Here is an 18,886-nt window from a genome sequence, read left to right on the forward strand (position 1 = left end):
GGCTCCAGCTCTGCAGCAGATGAAAGTAAACATCCTCCAGGGCGTTCAGCATGCTTCTCTTAGACAACCACCAGATGGGAGGAAGTTACATGACCTGACTGTTGTCTTGGCCTTCGCTCGCTCACTCTCACCCAGACCACATCGCAATTTGCAAACCTGTATGACAGTTTTCTCAAGATACATTTTTTTTAACACCTTTTTTTAATTTTTTTTATGTGTGTTTATTTTTGTCATGTCATGACTGTGTATTATATAATATAGATTGCATGGTTTGAATTAATTATAAATCAGAAGGTGAACTAATTTATTCTCACTGGTAATATTTCTGAACAAATAAACAGCACTAAAAAGAGTACTTTACATTTAGATTAAATTAAAAAAATATATAAATTCAATTCCTTCTGAAAAAGACTGGTGGCACCAGAGTCTGAGCAAACCACGTCACAATGTTTTGGCTCGCTGTCGCCCCTGTTCGGTGAGGTCACGCTATTACCACGCTCTTGCACGTGCTTTATGAATATTCACGCGGGAGTGGGACGGCTGGTGTCGAGTTTCACTCAAGGAGGTTGAGAGCGTGTGTTGGAAGTGTGGATTCTGGAGTTGGATGCTGTTGTCGAGGCTGACGGACTGATTTCATCCTGTCTGCTGCGCTCAGTTCGGAGGACAGAGCCCTTTTGAACTGGTGCAGCGTATTCTGAGCTTGACAACAACAGGGGAAATACAAAAAACTGGAAATATACTAGTGGAAGTTATTGTGGCACGCGAAAGTTAACTTGTGGGAAGATGGATATAATCTAAAACGGATTTTTTTTTTAACGACATTTCATTTTTGGTGGTTTTCCTGCAGTTGAACGTTGAAACAGACTGGATCTCTCTCACTGAAAAGCACGAACAGATGAGTGTAAGTGTTTCATAGACATTGAACTAAGATTTGATATCACATAATTAAGCGACAAAACTACAACGCTTTCATCTTAGTCAACGCGCGCGCTTATGGCAAGCCGTTTTAACATTTATTCCTTAAAAACTGACTAGTAGCCTATCTTGATATCACTAATAGGCTACTTATATTTTGACTTGTAATAAATAGCCCAATAAGCCTATAGTTACCCAATCTATCTAATAAGCCACTTATTATTTTGGACACTATTTGGACAATACTCGCTACTTATTAACTTGGACAGTTGGACTGTTCCATAACTATTCCAGTTTTACTGTTACAAATATCAGTATTAAATAAAGCAACTGTAACTGAGATAAAAAAATAAAATAAAATAAAAAAAACTAGAAAAATTGGAAAAACCTTAGTGTCTGATAGTGTAGAAGAGTAGGCCTATAGATAACGAATAGATAGGCTAACTGAAGAACAAGACCTCATGATTAGTTACTGGAAATAGGAACGGTCCGGTCAACAATTGGAATATGTTATTAGTACAAAAATTACAAGATTTTTGGTGCAATTGGACTACTAACTTACTATTATTAAATTAATAGTAACTTAAAGATAGATACTAGTGAGTTTTAAGGAATACATGTTAACACAGCTTGCCATAGTCGCTTGCAGTGTATAGGCTACTTTGTGGGCTAGAATGGAAGCATAGCATAATATCAAATTTTGTCGCTGTGCATGTTGGGTACCTGTCATATACATTAACAAAGATTTTTGAATTTCTCATTGCAATAGACAATGAAATCTGCGGTTATTGAGCATTGTCGTACGTTTAGAAGTCCATGGCCATGCATTTAGTTTTACTGCAGTGTTTCATGTGCAATCCAAAGCTTTTGGATTCAAGTTTTTGTTTCTTGTAGACGGGGTAGAAATGGAGGTTAGGCAACTCAAAAAAAAAAAAAAAAAAAAAAAATCTTGGAATGAATCAGACCTGCACCATACTGTTAGTAATGAATCAATGCAATTAATCTGACAATCTGTCATAATGCAGCTGATATTAATATCAATACTAAGTTAAGAGCTATTATATTTCTTAACCATGACTCACAATACAGAGTAGAAGTCGGCTGGTTAAGATATTTTCTGTGGTTCACTGCTGCAGTTTGACCACTGAGCTACAGTTATTTGTATATTCTGCACTGCTGTTTTTAATCTAGGTTTGTATTGGTGTAACCCATGTGCGGGCCGCAAAAGCCTCCCAAACGTTTCTTTTCATTGAGGGGGTGATTTGTATTGCATAACTTTAGTTCTTTGCTTTTGAGAATGAATTAGAGAATACATAAAATGCCAGAGGAGCAGCTGTGGCAGCCTGTGTGAAAACCTTGAGAGGTGAGCTTATTAAATCTCGCCTCCAGTCTATTGAAAACGGAAGGTTACTTATCAAAGAATAATCCCTACAATATTAATGTATCTGATTTCAAATTCAACAAATAAAAGTGTTGCATCCACTATATCACATACAACATTTCCAATTAAATTACAGTTTTAATGTATTTATTAATGTCACCCACAGCCTGACCTTTCTTGGCCAGTGTATCTCAGATAATATTTTTGGCAATGTGTTGGACCTCAGAGGAAATCAGTTGCAGAATAACAGGGGCAGATGTCCAGTGGTCATTTATTTAACTTGGTTGACACGGCAGAGCATATAGATTTTCTCTCCTTGCAAGACATTCCTCTTAAATTGGTTGATCAGTGGAATTCTTTTGTTAGCCATAGAGAAGTGCTGTGCTTTTGTGTTGGTGACTGGCTGGGGTTCATCTAGACCGCATTCCAAATCTCCCTCTGAGGATGAGAATAATTAATATTCAACAAGATAATAAGGTTGTTTTCACTCATTCAGCTCAGTTGACTTCCATTTCTCTGGTTCGTTGGTTGCCAGTGTGATACTGCAGATATAAAGCTACTGTTTCCACCTCTCTCGTTGAATTTTGAGGCTATTAGATTATAACGCCCCGCCCATCACTATCCGTTTGCTAAACTCCACATGTTCGCACTCACGGTTTTGGGATCTATCCATAAGATTAGTCAGTCACATCCCAAGTTAATTCGTGTTTCAGTTTGTTCAGGTGAAGTCATGAGCTTGAAAATGAACCGTGTTCCTCACGCAAATAAGCAGACTGCATCAGGTCGTTTATAGTATAATGGTGTTTAAATAAGAACAACATGTTTGATTCAAGAGCCACAATGAAACATTGAGAATCTAATAAATCAAAGATAAAACTAGAAGGCGACTGTGCTAGACAGGAAGTGTAGTTGATTCTGGAGCAAGCCGGGCTGAGGAAAGGTTTAGAGCTTGAACCATTTTTTATTAGTTTCTAGGCTAAGCGAAATGTATAAAGTTTGCTAAGAAAATAGCAGCAGAATTGATGTCTGACCCTCAGACAGAGCAGAACCAGATCGAATGCTGAAGGGCTTTCAAGACATTCCAGGGATTATGTCACCAGACTCTCGTCCCAATGGACGATCGGTTAATTTCTCAGCTCCGTCCCTGACCTCGGACTGTCTCGGGTGAGCTGAGATCCATTCGGATGTTGGGGGAAAAAAGCGGGGTCGTTGCGCAGTCACACACTCACAACTTTACATCACTCTTGATCTCATCCTTTTGGCTCAGGAAACGATTCTCTGATGATCAGACAGTTCCAGTACCTCTGCTGTGGTGTAGTTAAACCCATCCTTACAGGTCTCTGGTGGAGCTCTAAAACCGTAAGCAGTTGCAGCATCTGGTCTCCAGAGTAGTGTGCAAAGATTGCATGCCAGAGGGCTCTTGCCCCTCATCTGCATTTCTCATTAGGTTCTGAAGGGCGGTGTGTCTGTACACATGTCCTATAAAGCCATGTAGGGTCAGTTTGTGACCTCCTTGTATTTACTGAAAAAATTCCTTTGTGCCCTGCTGCTGGTTGCTTTTAAGGGGACTGCTACTGTAGTAAGTGTACAGTTTATGACAACTGTAATATGATAATGAACACCTGTAGCTGGGATTTTGCATAGTTATACATGTTTGTTGCCCTTAGCATGCCTAATAATTATGGAATGAATTATACATTCATTGAAACACAGAGATGGGAGATCATGCTGTGCACACACAAACATTCAAGAGCACAGAAACTTATCAATGCTGCCCTGCAACTTTTATTTAAGGTATAGCTCACCCTAAAATGAAAATTATGTCAGTCATTTACTCATTATTTTAAAGCATTATTTACTCATCCTGGTGCCTTATTCCTTGTCTTTTTCGGACCAAAAAAGGAGAATTAAAAAAAAGAGAAAGTCTTTCAAACGCTCCCGTGTGTATCTGTGTAAGCGCTCGGTGAAGAGCGTCATTGATGTATATTTACACGTTTTTGAAGCGCTGATCAGTGTACCCAATCACAGACATATTTGATGAGCGCGTGAGCACAATGGCCAATCAGAGGCGTTTACGATTCCACTCAACAGTGCTCAAAGCGTCACATTTTTATTTTCAGTACCGACTTGGTACAGACAACACTATTATAGGCCATCTCTTATGAATTATTATGACTTCATATGATTCTCTAATTAATTCCTTGTTGAAACGTCACTTTCACCATGAAATATATAAGGTTTCAGAAGTAAAATGGTTTGTGAATGTGGTTTCGTGTTGATTTCTGTGGATTTCCGCAGATTTGCCCCCAAAATCAGTGTAAAAAAATCTGAAGACAATGTATTTTGTAGCTGTCTTTCCAAGAGACAAAGACTTAGCCTAAGATAGTACATAAACATAAAATGGATAACTGTCAAAGTAGCATTTGTAATAGGCGTAACTTGAATCTCCTGAGGGACAGAGGAAGACAAAATATTGCAGCTATGGCTTGTACGTCTCAACCTGATATGGATGTGTTTGACTGTGGGTTCAACAACTCAAATATATATGGTTCTCCATATGGCAACAGGCATACCGGACATGATACCTCTCTTTGAAATGATCCGCAAATGGGATGGTACAGTCTGTGTTCAGTTAAAACTACACACAGTAAATTTCATAAACTCTGTACTGAACTCCTCCGCTGCAGCCAGATGTTTCCAATTTCGCACCGTAACCGAAGCTGTATCAGCTGGTGTCATGTTCAAAGGACCCAGCAGCACGTGTGGTTCTTTGTTTTCTTCAGCGCGCAGACCTCTTCCACAAACATTTCCACAAACACACTCAGCAGGTTGGAGGGTGTGGGAAAAAGATGGTCCCCTGAAGCCAGAACATCCTAAATGCTGGCCAAACCACGGCTGATAGGGCCTTGTTTTTTCCCCCCATGGCTCAAATGTATCTGATGTAGATTAGCAGTGCACGTATCTGAGGCCTGCAGGTGGTTTTCTTCTTTCCCACCAGCTCCTGTGGTGCACATCTACCATGGCTTATGTTGGACTACTGTACTGAGAACGTGGGATCAGCTCAACCATTGAGGAAAGGTAAAGGGATGGTGGCACAAAATGCAGTGTTTCCCACAGGATTTTGTGAATCTGTGGTGGGTGGACCTTGGTACCTTTAGGGGGGTCCGGGGGCATGCCCCCCGTATAATTTTTGTGCAAATTTTAAAGTAAAACATTTTGTAAAAAATGTAATTAATTCATCAATCTTGTGCACTTTGGTAGTTCAAAATTAAGAGCTCCAACCCATATTTAGTGTGCAAATTGAACAAAGAAAAAGTAATTGACGTGTACCTGAACTTTAAAAGGAGTCTCAAACCTCTTTTTAGTTGTGATATTGTATCAGTCTACATTACACTACATAGGAATAATATTATAACTTATTATAATTTTTATGACAGTAATAGCCATACATTGTATAACAAATGCACTGAAAAATAAATGAAACTTTCATAATTGGTTTTGTCCAAAGTTCTATACTTGAAAGAGTTAAACACGTGAGCTTTTATTTTAACGGAAACTGCCGTCAAAAGTCAAGCTTTTATTTTGGCGGAAAACAAGCTTAAAAACACGTCTCATTACAAATCTAGTGAAATGCTGCAATCGTCAACTATGCAAACGTGAAAATAATGCGTAACTGGTGCCTTGCTGCGTTTCCAAATGCACGCTAAACTCGGCACATGCACAGAGAGAGTTCACTGCATTCATTCACTGTGAACTGAGATGCCGAGCTGATCACGTCAGGGAAGTGCACACTTCTCTTAGCGCAGCGCAAACTGACAGTCTTTTTTAAAAGGACACAAAGCCTTATCGCACTTTCGATTTTAGTTTATTTGAGAGCAATGGCGGCTGCCACAAATAAATCAATGTATGGGAATCACTGAAATGCATTTAATGAATCCCATCTGCATTTTCAAAGTATTTTGATTGTTTGATTCGCCTTAATGATTCTGGTTCCTTAATGGCTATATTCACGATTCTTATAGTATTTGCAAGGAATAGATATTTCCGCAAAAAATTATTTAAAGTAAACCTAAAAAAAAAAGAAAAAAAAAGACTAATTTGTTTTGGAATTGGAGTGTACTGGTTCTGCTGTATGTTTTTGGCTATAAAAAAGAATCAATTCATTAGACTTATTTGTTTTTTAATCGGTCTACATAGGTTGCACTATTTGTATTTTATTAACTATAAAGAGTCATTCGTTCGGGAGTCGGTTCCTGCATTATAATTATCATTGTTTTATAAGGATCCGGTTCTGAATAAGAATCGGTTCTTGGTTCCCAACCCTAGTTATAGGCGCAGTGTGTGCGTGGGTGGTGTTTGCAGATCTTTAAGATACTCCATTATTGTAGATAAGTGCTTCAACATGAGGCTTCTCTTGCCAAGTCTCACTGGATCTGAGTGATTTTCTCAAACACCCAGAAGTTGTATTGGAATTGATCACGATTGGCCAGGTTGGTTGTTTTCTTTGATTTCTTTTGGTTATCTTGTAAAAGCAATAAAATATTAGGAAAATAATCCCAGTGTGACAGCATGTTTGCTTGAGATCAAATGATAGTCAACGTGAAGTTAATTTGGCCCAGCACTAAACATGCTTTAAAATGGAAATATTTGAGTTGCCCAATGTTGAGATTGATTGTGTTACTTTATGGCTGCTTAGGGTTACTTTTTTAGGTCGTTTTGGCTTTCAGGGTCTTTTCTCACTCATCATTTACACTGAAGGGGCCAATATACTGTATTGTCTTTACCTCATTCGCCCTCTCAATCTAACCAAAATGAACTTTAGAAAAAACATAATTCTTTAAAGCCGTGTTTGCAGTCATTACAGTCTTCCAACGTGAGTGTTGTTTGAGGTGTCGTGAGCAACGTGGACTTCTTCCACTGGTTGGGAAAACGTTTTGGACATCGAGTGATAGATGATCAGTGTTGGTCTGGCCAGCTGTGGTTGTTTTCATCCCCAGCGTCTTGGCCAAAGTGGTTTCAGTGTTTAACAGAGCAGCTTCTTTGGGATTGTTTAACTCCAGTTTTCTGCTCTGTCAGATCTTTGGAACCATTGTGTGGAATGAAAGTTCTGGCTAATGGAGGAAGGCTGCAACACTTGCTCAGAAATATTAGTGGTCTAGATACCCACAAATCTGCTATCTTCTATTCTTTGGAATGGAAGTTTTTTGTTGTTTTTTTTACGTACAAAACTGCCCTGAGGTGCTTGGAATCAGCAGGTGTGAACAGCTTGTAAACCATTATTAAATGTCATTGTGGAAATTCTTTAAATTAGATAGGGCAGACTTGTTTTCACTTCATCTGTGTCAGATTTTGTCAAGGGATAGACTGTGCCTTGCACACAAAGTGTTTTCTTTTTTCTTCAAATGGGCCATTTTCTATAATTAAACCATGAGCCCTTTGTCATATTAAGTGGTCTGGGTTAAACACATGACCCAGAGCGCTGGAAAGATGCCCAAAGATGGAAAGTCAGAAACAGTGATGTAACACCTCTAACATGCTATAAAAGTAGCAAAATATTAAGATATATGGCCAACGTCTTGAATGGTTTGATCTGTATACACCCTATATAAATATAGTTTATGAATAATATATATGTTATAGTCAACCTTTATATTTAGATTTATGAGGAGAGAGAAATACTCTTGGATTCAGAGGCATTAAATGCAAGAATAAGAAACTTATCTTGGACAAAATAGCAGTTGTCTAGGTTCGTTTGCTGTGGTACATGTCCAGCCCTTTGGAGGTCTACTCCAGCCGTTAGTAAAAGTGGCAGTGCCCGTTGAACACATCTGTGTAACTTTCTTTCAGCCTTTGACAATGTTTTGGACATTGCCTCAATGTCTGGAGAACAAACCTATCCATCATAGCTAACTTTCTGCATTTTTAGCTTTTCAAAATACATCACTTGATGATTTATAAGCTGTTTTTCTCATGGGGACCATAAAATGTCCCCACGAGGACAGGGATTTCGGATATTGCCATCTATGTGGGGATATTTTGTCCCCATAACGTAGGGTTTACCCGGACCACACACACACAGACTTATGGTCGTTGTATTTAGAGGTTTGGTGCACATAATCTACGTTGGAGGTATTGTGTGTGTGAGTGTGTGTGCTTGCCTGTACTTTCTTAAACATACGAGAGTGTTCCTGCTCGTGTGTGTGTGTGTGTTTCTCAGTCCCTGTGATGCTGACAGACTGAAATTAGCTTTGGATTCCCATATGCACAGGGCAGGCTTCCAGCAGACCCCAATTACAATGCAGCAAAGCCAGAGAGGGTGCAGGGCAGACTGTGTGGAGCCCTCCTGGTCTGCTCCGTCGCTCAGGCACACACACACACACACACACACACACACTGTCACTACCACAGACTTGACAGACTACCGCAATGAGGCGCACAGCACGCACTGATCTGACTCACACACACTGGCGCTTACACGCACTTTTATATGGACACCTGCATCATCAGACTCATTCACACACATTTTAGATTAACCACATGTGCAGCTGTGTGCAAGAATCAACATCACCAGTTATTCTGAAGTTAATCGAGTTAAACCTACACACACATTGAGACATACTTACCTACTTAAAACAAATACCCTGTGGGGTAGAAAGTGAAAAGAATTAGCATTAGAATTTTGCAGAAGGGAAACGATATATAGCTGGAGTCCACCACCGGAGGGAGCCTGTCTGATTCCTACAGTATGACAGAGCAAAAGTATTTCCTGTGAATCTGTTTTTATTTACTTTATGAAAACATGTGAAATTCTGTGGTTTATAGTAAAGAATTTTGCTGTGATTGAGAATGACATGATTATTTTCCTTGGCCTGAAATTGAATTTTGTGGCTTTTGGTAGTAATGCAGATGGTGACAGGCTCATCTTAAAACTGCTCATCATCTCTCTCTCTCTCTCTCTCTCTCTCTCTCTCTCTCTCTCTCTCTATATATATATATATATATATATATATATATATATCTATATCTCTCTATATCTATATATCTATCTATCTATATATACACTCACATACTGTATAAACACACACATAGTAGCTTGAAATTATGCAGCTTTTGAAAACAAGTGTGCATAAAGTCCTTAATGTGTGTGTTTAAATCTAAAAGGCACTGGTAACCTCTGTCTAGCTTGCTTTTGAAAATAAAGGGGGTCAATGTGATTTACAGTGTTGTATCTTTGGATGTGGATACAATTTTCCTGTAGTACTTTTATTCCACAAAAGGAACCAGAAAACCACTCAATTCATTATTCCTCGGATAATAAGCTCTCAGTCATAACTTTCGAAATTTCATCTCCTTTCTTTGCAGATCCTTAATACTTGAGAATCTGGCCTAGATGAGTCAAGTTCCTCTAACAAGCATACATACATATTTAAGCTGTGTCTCGAATGTTTATAATTCATTTGGACCCAGAAAGATCCTACTCCAGGAATCATCTATAAAATATTTTGTTTCATAATTTCAGCAATAAGGTCGTCATAGTTTGCAGGTCCACAAGCTACAATTTTATGGATGAGGAATTGCTAATTTAAAAAGGAGCTGGAGGAACACTCAGAGGAGACCTTTGTGGTTTTAATATATTAGAATTGGCCCACCAGCGTTTTTCTTGCTTCATTTTGTGCATTAGTGTTGGCATTAATATACGACAGGGTTAAAACTGAGTTGGCTTTAAAGGGTACTCTTGGCTCTCTTTTGCATCAATGTGGGTTGCAGTTGTATAGTTTTACTAAAAAAGGGGGGCTCATGTTAGCCACAGTCTCTATTTTAAGCTCCTGTCCATTACTGCACTGATATTTTGCTGTAGGAGGACATTCCTTAAGTTTACACCCCAAAAGAAATGAGAGCTGATGTATTGAGTATTTCAATGAGGGTTTCAAGCTTGGACCTCTCTTACATACATGCCAAAATTGACTAAAATAATCAATATAACAGGATGAAATATTGACTCAATTCAAAGGTTATGTTCATCAAAACACACAAACTATGACTAAAACAATAAGACTTTGAATTTCTTTTAATTTTAGTACAGACTAGAGAAGCTCTTCGCATAAGCTGTAGCAATAACGTCTTGACTTATTAGCTGACAGTAAAATGCAGGAACAATGTGTGCACATGGTGTGCTGCTGCACTATTAAAAGAGAACCCATGCAACATGTGGAAAGCCACTTAAGCATTCTTGTCATATTTGTAACCGAGCCTGCTTGTATAATCCATCTTTCTGTAATGCATGCTTCTTTTTTTTTTATAATGTTGGACTGTTTTCTCTTAGTTCACTTATGCTTGTTTCTCTGACTAATGTCCTTTTCCATTTGTCCTGTCAGGTTTTTTAAGAAGAATTTTCAATGAAGAGAGAAGGAAGGACAATTATGGATCCATTGCATCAAAACAGGACTTTGAAGTGGTGGATATTGGTGATCCTCAATGTGGCACTACACCTCATGACCATCCAATCATCTATGGCGCCAGGAACATTGCAGCTCCAACTAGATGAGGAACAGCCTGCAGGAACTGTAGTAGGTGACATCAGTGCTGGCCTCCCACCTGACATGATTGCAACCCACTATTTCATCTCAGATCATCAGGGTACAGGTGTTGGCATCGATCTGGATATTGACGAGAGTACAGGGATCATAAAAACATCAAAGGTCTTGGACCGAGAAGTACGTGACCGTTACAGCTTCATAGCAGTCACCATGACCGGTATAACAGTAGAAGTCACCATCTTAGTCAATGACATCAATGATCACGCACCAGTGTTCCCCAGAAAAAGAGCCACGTTTAAAATCCCAGAGCAGACAACCATAGGCACCAAGTTTCCTCTTGATCCGGCTGTGGATGCAGATGAGGACCAGCTCACTACGCAAGGTTACATCATAACGGATGGAAATGTAGGACAAGCTTTTCTTCTTGAAACCAAACGAGGATCCAACAAAGTCCTTTACTTGGATTTGGTGGTCAATGCGGTTTTGGACAGAGAGACAAGATCTTCGTATACACTACTCTTGGAAGCATTTGATGGTGGTTCACCCAAGAGGACAGGACAGATGATCCTGGACGTGACTGTGCAGGACATCAACGACAACGCCCCAGTCTTCAACCAGAGTCGCTACCATGCAATGATCTCTGAGAACCTTCAACCTGGGAACAATATACTGCAGGTGTTTGCTTCAGATGCCGATGAAGGTGACAATGGGTTGGTTCTCTATGACATCAACAGAAGACAGAGTGATCCTGATCGCTACTTTGTCATTGACTCTCGAACTGGAGTTATCACTCTGAACAAGCCTTTGGATTTTGAGATGAGAAGAGTTCATGAGCTTGTGATACAGGCTCGGGACAATGCCAGTCAACCAGAAATCACCAATGCCTTTGTAACCATCCAGGTGCGAGACTACAACGACAACCAGCCCACCATGACCATCATCTTTCTCAGTGAGGATGGTTCTCCACGCATCTCTGAAGGAGCACAGCCAGGCCAGTATGTGGCTAGGATTTCAGTCACGGACCCTGATTATGGAGAATATGCCAATGTGAATGTATCTTTGGAGGGGGGCGATGGAAAGTTTGCTTTGACCACCAAAGACAGCATCATTTATCTCATCTGCGTGGATAAGATACTTGATCGTGAGGAGCAAGACCACTATGAACTCCGAGTCATGGCCACAGATTCTGGCACTCCTCCGTTACGGGCAGAGTCTTCATTTACCATTCAGGTCACAGATGTTAATGACAACCCACCTTTGTTTGACCAGCAGGAATACACCCAGGTTATTCCAGAGGTGGCCTTTCCGGGAAGTTTTGTTGTACAGGTTACAGCACGGGACAAAGACCAGGGACCCAATGGGGATGTTCAGTACAGCATCCTACAGACTGAAGGAACTCATTCAGATTGGTTCAGTGTTGACACAATTACTGGTATTGTCACCACCCTGACCCAGCTTGATTATGAAACTGACCCTATACCGAGTGTAACTGTTGTTGCAACTGACAGGGGTCGACCGCCACTGTCTTCTACAGCTGTGGTCAAAGTGATCCTACAGGATATTAATGATAACGAACCTGTGTTTGGCAGCAAGTTCTACAATGCATCCATCAAGGAGAACGCCGCAGCAGGGACCTGTTTCATGGAGGTAGGACTATCATTTCTTTGTCTTCAAATGCAGAATTTGTATTATACTGATTAATATGCAAAATTTGGGGGCTTTTTAAAGAATGACCTGTGTGAAAACCCCAATGTGGGATAACTTGTGTATATTTAAGACATATTGCTAGAGTGCTCTTTTAAAGTGTGTAAAATGAGTAAATGGAAACAGTCGTTTTAGGAAATTGACTTGGAAACCAGCATGATGAATTGTAAGATATTGAAGAGTGAGCTTAAGTAAGCTTTGTTTGGGTTGGACTACTTCAGTAGGGAGTTACTCTCCTCAGGCTGTGGGAGATTGTTTTTTACTAGCTGTTCTTACTTACACTTCTCAATGGTTTTCACTGTATTGCATAAGGTGGTTCAGATAAGTGCACATTTGAAGGCAAAAGACTTCTGGTTCTGGTATTTACAAAGAACCGGTTCTAGATTCACAACCTAACTTTTCATGTGAAAATGACATCGGATAAAGTGTGAGGGGTCAGTTGAGGTTTGGACTTTGGTCTCATCTGGCCAAGAATTCATAGTCCCTGTTGTCTGCTTACTATAAAAGGCACATTCTAGGTTTTATCAATGTCTGTACAGGGACTTCAAGGTTTTTTTCTAATAAGTTTCTCCACAGGCAAATACAAAGCTCGTAATACATTTCCTAGTAAATCAAAACGTGTAATTTCACATGGTCACATATCAAGTGAAGGCACATTAATGCTTTCTCTGTGGTGGATTTGTGCTGGCGGGGGTTGAGACACACTCCAGCGAGCTGACAGAGGGCCCAGCAGACGGGAACTTGGCTCTGGGGTTTCTCCGGAGAGAGGGAGGATCGTGCCTGGGAGAGATTTTGGGACTGACTGACTGCTTTCTGCTACGGAGTGGGAATAGGAGCTGCATAGGGTCAAGTGGGAGGTCTGGGAGTAAAATTAGAAGTTTATAGTGGTATTACTTAAGTTCGGAATTAGGAATCGGATCAGCAGTACTCAGGTCTACAAATCAAGTGCAAATCAAATCTGATTGTGGCTCCTGTCTTGCTGTCAGTTTCCATCCTCATTCAATGAGTGCAAATGGTTCACAGACAGTTGCGAAAAGACTTGAGTTTTCAACATAAGAACAAAATAAGGAGTTACTAAGTCTATCCTTACAACCATCAAAGCAAACTTGCCAAGGACGAGGTCCAAACCAACTGTCTCTCAGGCTGTGGCACAAATGACTGCTGTAGATGGGAGCTGGCATGCCACTCAAGAGCAGTTGGGAGTTTGATGATGCACAGACTGCAGAAATCACTGCCAAATCCACATCCAAGCATCACAGCACGGCACTTGATGAGTTGCTTTTTTCCCTTCATCATAGATCCCTGTGCACAGAGTTCCCACCGCCTCCCTTTTTCTGAATCAAAGCTTCTGTCCAAATGCCATTACAATGGGTCTATTGTGATCATTCATTTAACATCTGAACCGGGCTTGATTTCATTTTTTCCAGTGTATCCCTCAGCAGAGCATGATTAGTTTAATGTGTACTGGCACTGGTGGTTTACTACATTTACATTTTTTGTCACTTTGCTTGTGCGTCACTGCCGTTGGGTTGAGGAATAATTAAATTGGTTTTATTTCTCTTTTGGTGGAATTTCCACTCTTTGTAGTGTGAAAACTCTAGCTACTCTCTCCAGTTTTGTTTTAACCGCAAAGATAACACGCAAAAGACTTGTGGCATTGGAATCAAGGGTGTCTAAAATAAGACATGTTACTAAATTCTTAAAATGACCATAACCCTGCTTTCAATTATTACTCTATTATTTATAAGGCATAAAACTGAGTTGATAATCAGTGTTGGCTGTTGGGTTGGGCAGGGTTTTTATAGTTTATAATTTTAATTAAATTTTTTTATCAAGTCAGTTTTAGTTAATTTAATTTAATTTAATTTTAAATTTGTCTCCAAGTTACTTTTAATTAGTTTTCATGACATCATTGTTAGTTTTATAGTTTTATACTTATGTTTAGTATTTATTTTAGTTTCAGAATTTTAGGGCTGCCAAAGTTAATGTGCTAACTTGTATCATTCAAAAATGTTTAAATTTAAGTTTCTCAGCTTTTTCTAGTGTTATTTGTATCTAGTAGCATTTTCATGTTTAAAGGCAGGGTAGGTAGGATTTTTCAAAAAAAAAAAAAAAATCCAAATTTGTTTAAACTGTCTTTATACCAATACATAATTAAAATGTAAGTACTCTGAAAAAGAGAGTATCAAAATCGAGTGTCTGTAGACCTCTCACGACTGTTGTAAACACAGCTAATTATTTCCATTCACTCCACCACCTCCCTTCTGAGCTCCTTCCAAAGCCACGCCCCCAAAACACATGAACGCGCGACGCCAAACGCTCATGCTCAGCTGGAAGACGCATTTATTTACCTGAGACGAGTGGAGAGGAAGGAGCGCAGTGCATGCAGTGACATCCATGTCAGAATCACATGTAATAAAATACCTAACTTTATCACTATAAATATAAACAAATAAGATGGCTTTTAGTACTCACTATCAAGCTAGCATATTGATACTGGTAAAGTTTAAAATATATTTTGTTTGATTCGGTAACGAGCTATATTTATAAGGCAAAGCTAAAAACAGGTTGCATTGATGCACGTTTTTCCATTACCATCAGTTACACTGTGATGAAGGTGAATTTCGTGTAAGATTCATAACATATACGGTGTTTTGCATGTAAGAGTTTCCATGATGAAAACAGTACCGGAGACAAGTAGCTGCTACCGCATCGTCGGTTCGAGGACAGGTCCGGGGTCGAGGGCGAAGCAGAGGAGGTCGTTCAAGATTCTTTTTTTGCCTTGTTTGCCTTCGTTGACTGCATATGCAGGTGCTTTTGGAATGCTCTTTCTCTGCCATAATTTTACTCTTCGTAGGTTCCGCGCCTCTCTTGCACTCCTCAAATCAAACGGGTGCACACATATGGGCAGATCTTGTAGCAACAGTGGTGGTAGCCATGGTTGCGAGAGTGAGTGACAGTCGCCCAAACCAATCAATTGTTTCGTCCCGGATGGAAATAATGAGCTGTGTTTATTGCAGATTAAAAGGTCTACAGTCACTCGATTTTTATACTCTCTTTTTCAGAGCACTTACATTTTAATTATGTATTGGTATATAAAGACAGTTTAAACAAATTTGAAAAAAAGTTTTTTAGAAAAATCCTACCTACCCTACCTTTAAAGGGAGGCGCGTTAGGCCTATACATTTTTATAATATATTGTGTATCCAAAACTAAAATTATTTTGATCTTATTTTAGTTATTATGCTAGTTTTTGTTTTTATTTATATCATGTAGAATATTTTCTTATGTTTTGTGCTGTAATAATTAATACAAAGTTTACAAACTTTTGTAAACTTTTTTTCAACAGTCATTTCATCAACCGAGGTAATTTATTAATACCTAAATATTGGTCCCAGCTGGTATCATTCCAAATCCCAAATCTTGGTAACTATCTATCCATCCCTGCTATTGTGTGATATTGTGAACCCTCTAACCGTTTGGAAAGTTTGGAGCTGTAATGGAGGACCCAGATGAAAGGCTTCTCTTTGGTACATGCGTAAGAATGGCTTGAACTCAGCTGCTGTTTTGTCTCTTCTGCAAGGACACTTCACTTTTTTAGGCTATTCACAACACACTCCAACTGCGGTCTTGGACATGTTCACCACCGGGATGACGACAGTTTTTCACTCTGTGTGAGGCAGCTGCATAATTGGTACATCTAGTCAAGTCTCCTTTTTCTTCATGATTTGAATTGAGAGAGCTGTGAAAAAGATGGAGTGTGGTTGCTCCACAGGTCTCCACAGCACAATAAGGCAGGAAAGGCCTTTGTCCCATTCAGATTCATTGAACGCCTTGAACAATCATCTGTTAGCATAGTCTTGTTAGCGCTGCATTTTATTTCTAAAGCCATTTTTCTCTTTTTTTTCATTGAAACACTCATCTTTGTGCTTGTTTGTTCTATTTTTCTGTGACTGTATAATGGGCTCAAGTAAACAGTACTGTTCTCATGCACAGTAGGGCTAGGAGATATATTGAATATTTATTTACAATATATAAGCTGTGTTATATATATTATATTTTGCAGGAGTTATAAAATTAAACAATATTATGATTTAGGGCTGAAACGATTCCATGAGTTACTCGATTACAAAAATTCCTCGAGGCAGAGTTCAATGTTCAGGAAGCACACCATAGCGCGTGATACATTTTGAATTTAGTTGGCGTGATGGCGGAGAGTAAAGATAAACGCAACTTTTAAATACATAATTAAATTTTTAAAAACAAAATTATAGGCTTAAGTGCAGGGTCCGAAAGTTGGTCGTTTTGTCGCTATGGTTACACACACACACACACACGGTGGCGGTGCGTTCAAAGTCATCTGTCAGTTGTGCAGTTACCCAAAATCTCCTGAATGAAGTTAAAACCCATCATGTCACTGAAATGTGTTTTTTAAATCAAGTGATCAAAGTGCTCGTTGCCGCTGCGATCAGTGGCGCGGATACAGTGTTTTCTCGTGTGGCTCGCGCACACACCGCTCTATCTTTCACTCGGACGCGCGCTTCAATCCGTTGCGGCAATGCATCACATGCTTAAACTTTTATGTAGCCACGCAACAATAATTTCAGCATGCATTCACTGTATACACCGGGATGTGATGGAGGAACAAATATTGTATTGCAGTCTTTGCGAGACCTTGTTTGTACATCACGTCTGCCAAATAGTTACAGACAACAACATAAAATGAAAATCCCCAGCCTGCTTCTCCAAATCCACTCGTACTTTTGGGGAAGACATTATAATCGGCTACCAAAGTAATTGAGCATAGAACATTTTCAATTAACAAAAAATATAATACTACAAAACGTGCTAATATACTTAGCCTAAGTGAAAAACAAAATGCTGTTCTTTTTCTATTTAACAAAATGCATATTTGCAATAAAACATTCCCCTTTTCAAAGCTACACTATGTGTAGGTGTCTCCAATGCATGCAATTTGAAGTTAAATTGCAGTTAAATGCAATCCTTTTTTTAACGTTGAATTAAGAAGACAAAACTAAGGCCAAATGGCCTTTACTATTTAAGTTTGTATATAGTTTTACATGTTATACATGTTTTACAGTAAGTTGACTTGTATTGACAACTTGACAACTGTATTGTTATATAATTGTTGGCACTGGCACTTATAAACACTAAATGGGTAAAAATTGCAATAAATAGGCTTAGTTTTGGAGCCAAATGTTGGAGTTGGAATAAATACCTCTTGTTTTTTTGAGAAATAAAAGCCAAATGCTTGATCATTTTCCAGCCACATCATTTTCGTTATGCATTATTTGTTTTGGTTGTTTAAACCAAAGTAAGCTTTGTACACAAACATTTTTTTTATCCGATTACTCGATTAATCGATCGATTAAGTGCTAGATTTATCGATTACAAAAAGAATCGATAGCTGCAGCCCTATTATGATTGCAATGATTTGATTGCACTTTTTGTTTGGCCATCATTTTTCCTAAAGACCACTCAACCCGCTACGCACACCTTGATAATAGAATCCCCATTGGCTAGTACATTTTTTAGTTTATTCGCCAGACTGATAATTTAATGATAGAACTCTAAAACTAAAACTTGGTAAATATGTATGCATATTTATCATTTTAACTGAATTTAAACTGAATTTGCGTGTGTGTGAGAAGCACAACGCTCTCAGCAAAGCGACGGCGAGTAGTGCGCCTTCACACTAGAGTTTACGGTATGTCAAATACGCATCCATCGAGATTAATATAATTACTAGTACAGATCACTTGACGGAGAGCAAAACTCTCAAGCACTCAGTCAGTGTTCAGTAAGTGAAAATATATCTATGCTAAACTTATATTTAGCCTCTAACACACACTGGCGAGTAAAATCTAAGAATTTATTAGCCAATGGCTAATGATAGACATTATTTTGTATCCCAGAGTGAAGATTAAGTCACAAATGTGAGTGACTTGCTACTTAGATAGTTTCACAATTCTTTTTCTTATGATTCATAAGTATTGGAGGCATATTTAATAGGCCTAAATCTCAGATTTAAACTTCAGTAGCAAAAACAATGTTAGAATCGGTATTGGTTCTGAATTGGTACAAAGAATCTGTGAATTTCAGTGAATCGGTCCAAAATCTGGTTCCAGCTTCGTTCCAGAGTTACTGCCTTAAAAAATGTTATGGAAACATCCATGTGGCATTTGTCATATTTCAAAATTTCATATAAATAGGTGTGTGTGTGTGTGTGTATATATATATATATATATATATATATATATATATATATATATATATATATAATTATAATTAAAGAATTTTCCTTCCCGTGTTCAATCAGTAAAGAACA

The 18,886-nt window shown here is 38.8% G+C and overlaps 1 protein-coding gene across 1 annotated transcript in view; it reads left to right on the forward strand.

Annotated features, from left to right (window-relative positions):
- Positions 1-273: 273 nt before the first annotated feature.
- dchs1a (dachsous cadherin-related 1a) overlaps positions 274-18,886 on the forward strand; it is a 98,154-nt gene continuing 79,541 nt past the window's right edge. The window contains exons 1-2 of the mRNA XM_082179675.1: positions 274-901; positions 10,672-12,480. Coding sequence (XP_082035801.1) covers positions 10,693-12,480 — 1,788 coding nt within the window. The 5' untranslated portion in view covers positions 274-901; positions 10,672-10,692. The remainder of the gene's footprint in view (positions 902-10,671; positions 12,481-18,886) is intronic.

This window comes from Leuciscus leuciscus, assembly GCF_965113295.1.
Source record: "Leuciscus leuciscus genome assembly, chromosome: 9".
Classification (NCBI taxonomy): Eukaryota; Metazoa; Chordata; class Actinopteri; order Cypriniformes; family Leuciscidae; genus Leuciscus; species Leuciscus leuciscus.